General features: G+C 56.1%; 3 protein-coding genes across 3 annotated transcripts; all 3 read right to left on the bottom strand.

Annotated features, from left to right (window-relative positions):
• B0I36DRAFT_343415 (uncharacterized protein) lies at positions 1-901 on the bottom strand. Its single transcript, XM_046156159.1, has 2 exons — positions 333-901; positions 1-291 (listed from the first exon to the last, which is right to left on the bottom strand). The coding sequence occupies exons 1-2, from the start codon at positions 819-821 to the stop codon at positions 70-72; spliced, it is 711 nt and encodes a 236-aa protein (XP_046003659.1). The 5' UTR covers positions 822-901; the 3' UTR covers positions 1-69.
• Positions 902-3458: 2557 nt separating this feature from the next.
• B0I36DRAFT_343413 (uncharacterized protein) lies at positions 3459-4602 on the bottom strand. The gene has a single exon (XM_046156158.1). The coding sequence runs from the start codon at positions 4520-4522 to the stop codon at positions 3770-3772; it is 753 nt and encodes a 250-aa protein (XP_046003658.1). The 5' UTR covers positions 4523-4602; the 3' UTR covers positions 3459-3769.
• Positions 4603-5481: 879 nt separating this feature from the next.
• Positions 5482-6357, bottom strand: B0I36DRAFT_343412 (uncharacterized protein; the record flags this gene model as incomplete). Its single annotated transcript, XM_046156157.1, has 1 exon — positions 5482-6357. The coding sequence occupies one exon, from the start codon at positions 6355-6357 to the stop codon at positions 5482-5484; it is 876 nt and encodes a 291-aa protein (XP_046003657.1).

The raw sequence follows: 6357 nt of genomic DNA, 5'->3' as shown, positions 1-6357 counted from the left end.
AACCACACCTTCGGGACACTAGAGAGCATCACTGCGCGACAACACCAGCGCTCACAGAGCGAAGACAGATCACAAGACCAGCGTGCCCTTCCCTCCAGGGCACCAGACATGATGCGAAACCTTACGCTGCACGCCTCCCAGGAACGCCATCCACTGGACTACCCAGTCACAGTGACCATCGCGAGAGACAGAAACGCTAGTGGACCCATGCCGAGGCCCACAAGGCGAGGCCAACACCTCCACCTCATACACGAGGAGGTCAGAGAAACACTTCCCGTGCCGGTACGTAGTCTGCCAACCACGGATCCTCCTTCGTTGCTGGTCCCGAGGACACGGTACATGTCCATACGGACAACAGTAGTATACGCCCCTGACTGGTAGTTCCACGGCTGCTCCCGCAGCGTGACACCGTCTCCCTTACCCCCCGCAAGGGAACAAGACATCGCATACAGCGACACCAGATCCACTGCACGGACAGCCGTCCGCCACGCTAGCACAGGAAAATAACCCGCCTCCTGCTTCAAGCTGAGGTGCGCCCTGCACCTCTCATACACGCAGCAGCGCCACTCCTCAGAGTCCTCGGAGCCCCCCCCGGGACAGCCCTCCAGGCCAGGACAACACTCCACTAGGCCATCGGTCAGCACAGCCGACAACAAGCGTCGCATCTCCAGCTGCGAACCACCTGCCGTAGCAACAAAGCCGGGCACCAGCCCGGTAGCCTCCCTGTTCACTCCTCCCGTCCTCGCAAGCGACGACGCACTCTCCCGTCTCCACCGGGGACTAGGAATCGACCCGTCATCCAAGACAAGCGGGACCTCCATCCCGCGCACAACCCCTCCGGTATCGTCGTTCGTCCCTGCTGTCGTTCCACTGTGTTTCCCCCGGGGAAAAGAAAGGAAAGAAGAACTGTCGCACCCCGCCATCTTCTGGGAAGGGCCTCAGCCCTTCCTTTGTATCCAAGGAATGTGGGAGAAAGTGGCCCACTTTCGTCCCTTTTAGGTAACAGATATGGGCCAGCAGGCCCATCTCTGATAGGGTAGCAAGAGATGGAGCGAGGCTCCACTCTGTCAACGGTCAACGCCCATCTTACAAGTGAATCATACAGAGCTCGCACCAAATGCTCGCTAGATGGGCGTTCTGATTCGTCCAAAGGCCAAATTATTCCCTGTCGTATCCACTTTGGTCAACGAACTTCGTTGACGACGACCCCTTGGCTCGCCGTCGCCTCGTCCGTCTGTTGGTCACGCGCCATGCCACCTTCGGCGTCAGCCACGCTCCCACACTCTGTGTTTGTTGTTGCATAGCCATGGTTTCTCTCTGTGAGTAGAAAATATGATTTCATCATTCACTCTCGTGTATTAAGCAGCGTCGCTACGCTCGAGCTGCACAGGGCTGCCGCCCCGTACCCCGCGGATCCGGAACTCTAGCCATCTTTTCCGACAGCATGCGGATTAAGTAGTGTAAGCATGTCTTAGCGACACGCATCTTCTAGTTTGAGGCCACACTTTCTCAGTGTTACTGCATCTCACGATTACTTTTGGTGTTCTCCACCACACATTCATTTCATTGCATCACTTCGTTCATTCCTGGTTCTACTGATGACTTCATCCAATCGTCCCGATACTCCTGCTTCGCATAGCACGACTAACATCCTGCTCTACTCTCTCTTCATACTATTCGCTACCCTGCAGCCACTAAGAGATCCATCCACCATAGAGAATCCCTCTCACGCTGCCACCAGACCTCGCTGAGGCGAAAGACACTCGTGACCCGACAAGGCAATGCACCGCGCACCGCACATGCGACGACGCAGCAGAAACCCCTTCCATCCTCCGAGAGGTCAGCCTCTTGATGCCGTCCCGCCCAGAACAGCTACTCCGCCCTGTGTACAATAGCCAGTCAAGCTCGTCACAGCGTTCGCATACTGCTCACCAGGGTAGGCGCGCCAGAAGGTAAACTGCACCGCAAGGGAGTCGCACCCGACACCGCCACCGCAGGCCTCGCGCTAATGATCCAAACACCGTCATCCTCGACAGAGCGTGCACGATGAACCTGCATGTCCATCGTCCAACCTGAACAAAAATGCGCCGCACATCCCCGAGACAATATCGCTGCTGCTGGATGAAATTATCCATGTCCACCCGGTGGATACCTCCGTCTTAGCAAAAGACGGTGCCATAGGCAAACCGGTGAAACGCACACGCGTGCAGTCGCTCCTTCGCCAGGATCACGGGTTGGCACGCGACCCCCGGTGCGGCCATCACACCTGTGCACGGCAACAGCCTCCATCGCACCTTCCTGCATGCTCCGCCTAAAGAGTTCGGCATCCACCTGCCTCACCGGCCCATCATACGTCGAGCTGCCCTTCTTCCGCCCTCTCGGCTGCATGTACATGTCCACATCGTACACGCCTTGCATAGGTCGAACCCAGCTCGCCCTCGCCTGTCCTTCCGAACAGCACCATCATGCACAGCACCTCTCGCGCCCGCTGCTACTCAGCACTCACCCACCAGTGGGTTCAGTCTTCCTCCGGAAATACTCACAAGCCCCGTCGTACTGCGCCGTGTCAATAAAGTCCTCGGCCGACCACAGTCCGTCTCGATCCCCTCCAAGCCCACTTGGACGAAAGGAGCATGTCCCGCCTGCTCCCAGCACCGCATATATACTCGCGTGTTCGGCCATCCTGGCTAGTCGTCCCTTTGTTGTTTCTCCCCGAGAAAGAGAAGGAAGAAAGAGAACTCCTTTGCTCTGTTCTTGGAAGGCCCCAGCCCTTCCTTTGTACTTCCAAGGAATGTGCGGATTGTGTGCACGCACACTAATCCTTTTTCGGTGTTCGAACTGGGCCAGCAGGCCCACTTCTCATTGGGTAGCGAGGTAGGTCCAAGGACCCACTCTCGTCAACGGTCAACGCCCATCTTACAAGTGAATCATACAGAGCTCGCACCAAATGCTCGCTAGATGGGCGTTCTGATTCGTCCAAAGGCCAAATTATTCCCTGTCGTATCCACTTTGGTCAACGAACTTCGTTGACGACGACCCCTTGGCTCGCCGTCGCCTCGTCCGTCTGTTGGTCACGCGCCATGCCACCTTCGGCGTCAGCCACGCTCCCACACTCTGTGTTGTTGTTGCATAGCCATGGTTTCTCTCTGTGAGTAGAAAATATGATTCATCATCTCACTTCCGTGGTTATTCGCCACGTCGCTACGCTCGTGTGGCACAGGGCTGCCGCCCCGTACCCCGCGGATCCGGAACTCTAGCCATCTTTTCTGACAGCATGCGGATTAAGTAATAAAAGCATGTTTTAGGACATGCATCTTCTAGTTTTGAAGCCACACTTCCCCAGTGTTTGTTGCATCTCACGATCTTTCTTGGTGTTTTGTTCCACTTCTTCACACATTTCATGCAATCACATCCTGTTCATCTCATCATCCCTCGAGTCACTCTGTTTATTCTCATACGGCCTACTGTTCCTCTCATTTCATTTAGTAATCCGTCCCATTCTATTACTACTACGATACACGCTGTTCCTTCCTCTTTGCATTTCATCTACTCCATTCCTACACGTCATCACTCAGTTGTGTGCTACACATGGCGCATAGAGCGACACCAAGTCAGCTGCACTTCCACCACCGACACTGCAGCTCGGCGGAAACAACACCGTGTCTTTCCACACCAAAAAGCTCTGCCGGTTCCAGCAGAAACCACACCTTCGGGACACTAGAGAGCATCACTGGCGCGACAACACCAGCGCTCACAGAGCGAAGACAGATCACAAGACCAGCGTGCCCTTCCCTCCAGGGCACCAGACATGATGCGAAACCTTACGCTGCACGCCTCCCAGGAACGCCATCCACTGGACTACCCAGTCACAGTGACCATCGCGAGAGACAGAAACGCTAGTGGACCCATGCCGAGGCCCACAAGGCGAGGCCAACACCTCCACCTCATACACGAGGAGGTCAGAGAAACACTTCCCGTGCCGGTACGTAGTCTGCCAACCACGGATCCTCCTTCGTTGCTGGTCCCCGAGGACACGGTACATGTCCATACGGACAACAGTAGTATACGCCCCTGACTGGTAGTTCCACGGCTGCTCCCGCAGCGTGACACCGTCTCCCTTACCCCCCGCAAGGGAACAAGACATCGCATACAGCGACACCAGATCCACTGCACGGACAGCCGTCCGCCACGCTAGCACAGGAAAATAACCCGCCTCCTGCTTCAAGCTGAGGTGCGCCCTGCACCTCTCATACACGCAGCAGCGCCACTCCTCAGAGTCCTCGGAGCCCCCCCCGGGACAGCCCTCCAGGCCAGGACAACACTCCACTAGGCCATCGGTCAGCACAGCCGACAACAAGCGTCGCATCTCCAGCTGCGAACCACCTGCCGTAGCAACAAAGCCGGGCACCAGCCCGGTAGCCTCCCTGTTCACTCCTCCCGTCCTCGCAAGCGACGACGCACTCTCCCGTCTCCACCGGGGACTAGGAATCGACCCGTCATCCAAGACAAGCGGGACCTCCATCCCGCGCACAACCCCTCCGGTATCGTCGTTCGTCCCTGCTGTCGTTCCACTGTGTTTCCCCCGGGGAAAAGAAAGGAAAGAAGAACTGTCGCACCCCGCCATCTTCTGGGAAGGGCCTCAGCCCTTCCTTTGTATCCAAGGAATGTGGGAGAAAGTGGCCCACTTTCGTCCCTTTTAGGTAACAGATATGGGCCAGCAGGCCCATCTCTGATAGGGTAGCAAGAGATGGAGCGAGGCTCCACTCTGTCAACGGTCAACGCCCATCTTACAAGTGAATCATACAGAGCTCGCACCAAATGCTCGCTAGATGGGCGTTCTGATTCGCTCAAATCGCGAAATATTCCCTGTCGTATCCACTTTGGTCAACGAACTTCGTTGACGACGACCCCTTGGCTCGCCGTCGCCTCGTCCGTCTGTTGGTCACGCGCCATGCCACCTTCGGCGTCAGCCACGCTCCCACACTCTGTGTTTGTTGTTGCATAGCCATGGTTTCTCTCTGTGAGTAGAAAATATGATTTCATCATTTTACTCTCGTAGTTATTCGCCACGTCGCTACGCTCGTGTGGCACAGGGCTGCCGCCCCGTACCCCGCCGATCCGGAATCTTAGCTCTCTTTTCCGACAGCATGTGGTACCAGACTATCAGCAGTCTTTAGCTGCACGCATCTTGTTGGGGCAAACGAAGCCCCTCACTGTTAGTGTTTCTCTAATCTCACGATGTTTTTTGGTGTTTCACACACGTTTTCATTTCATCTCATGCAATCATTCATTCACTCTGTTCAATTTCAATCACCCTGTTCACTGGTTGTTCGACTCATCTCATCATCCATCCTGTTTGTCATTCCCATTCCACTAATCTACAAGTGCTCCGCGCGTGCATAGCACAAGACTCTGTTCGCGTGTATACAAATCCCCATGGTGAAACCACGCGAGTAGAAAGAGAAGTCTACCGCCACCGGTCTAGTACGCATACCTCTGGCAGAACAGCCTGTATCTCCCAAGAGCCCCACGTAGTCCTGGAGGGGCAAGAATGAGATCATCCTCCGACCAACAATCCTTCACCGCCAAGCTAACGCAAGTGCACGGCTTCTCCTCCGTGCAGGATACCTGGTTCCGCCACTGATCAGCTGCGGCCCAGAAAGAAGACGCAGTCCAACCCAGCACTGCGGTGCTACCAAGGCTCATCAGCCACTCTTCCACGCAGAGTGAGACAACATCCATGTCTTGTATCTGGGCCCACTGGCCAATATATCTAGCCAAATAGGCAGAAGCAAAGAGACTCGCAGCGACCCACTGCCTCCTCGTAGCAAATCTCCCCAGGAGACTCACGTACGGATCAGAGTCCGCCCCAGCGGACAAAGAGTGACAAACACATTCGCACCCAAGTGCGGACTTCACAGCCCTCGGCACAAACCGCCGAGCATTCCCGAAGAACTGCTCCCTGACGTCCCGAGACGACACCTCATACCGGTGAGGCGCACGCATCGCCATCAAGCTCGCGAGCTGGAACGTGCTAATAGGGAGACCCTCTCCCTCCATCTCCCCCGGGGAAGAAAAACCCTGCACAGAGAGTCCGAACTCCTCGCACCACTGCCACAGTGCCTTGGTAAACGTCCGCTCCACTTCCTCAATCGAGTGCTCCAGACCTCTCGGTCCATCGCCGTCCAAAACCTGTCCCGTTGTCTCCGCCATCAACGCAGACCATCGCAAGCGAGCAGCGTCCTTAGGAAGCCTGCAGCTCCACTGCTGAACCTCCGCATCCTCTCGGAGCGTAACAAAATACACGCCCTGCTTCACTTCGTGTCCCCGAGGGGCACTATCTCCGACAAGACCCAT

This window comes from Microdochium trichocladiopsis, assembly GCF_020744255.1.
Source record: "Microdochium trichocladiopsis strain MPI-CAGE-CH-0230 chromosome Unknown B0I36scaffold_25, whole genome shotgun sequence".
Classification (NCBI taxonomy): Eukaryota; Fungi; Ascomycota; class Sordariomycetes; order Xylariales; family Microdochiaceae; genus Microdochium; species Microdochium trichocladiopsis.
The sequence above is the reverse complement of the archived record's forward strand: the minus strand, read 5'-3'. Positions and strand labels throughout refer to the sequence as shown.

Excerpts from the sequence above, each read along its gene's own strand:
- B0I36DRAFT_343413 (XM_046156158.1), bottom strand. The coding sequence starts at position 4,522 with ATGGAGGTCCCGCTTGTCTTGGATGACGGGTCGATTCCTAGTCCCCGG.
- B0I36DRAFT_343415 (XM_046156159.1), bottom strand. The coding sequence starts at position 821 with ATGGAGGTCCCGCTTGTCTTGGATGACGGGTCGATTCCTAGTCCCCGG. Across the intron at positions 292-332 it reads TCCGTATGGACATGTACCGT|ACTACGTACCGGCACGGGAA; the intron begins GTCCTCGGGACC and ends CGTGGTTGGCAG.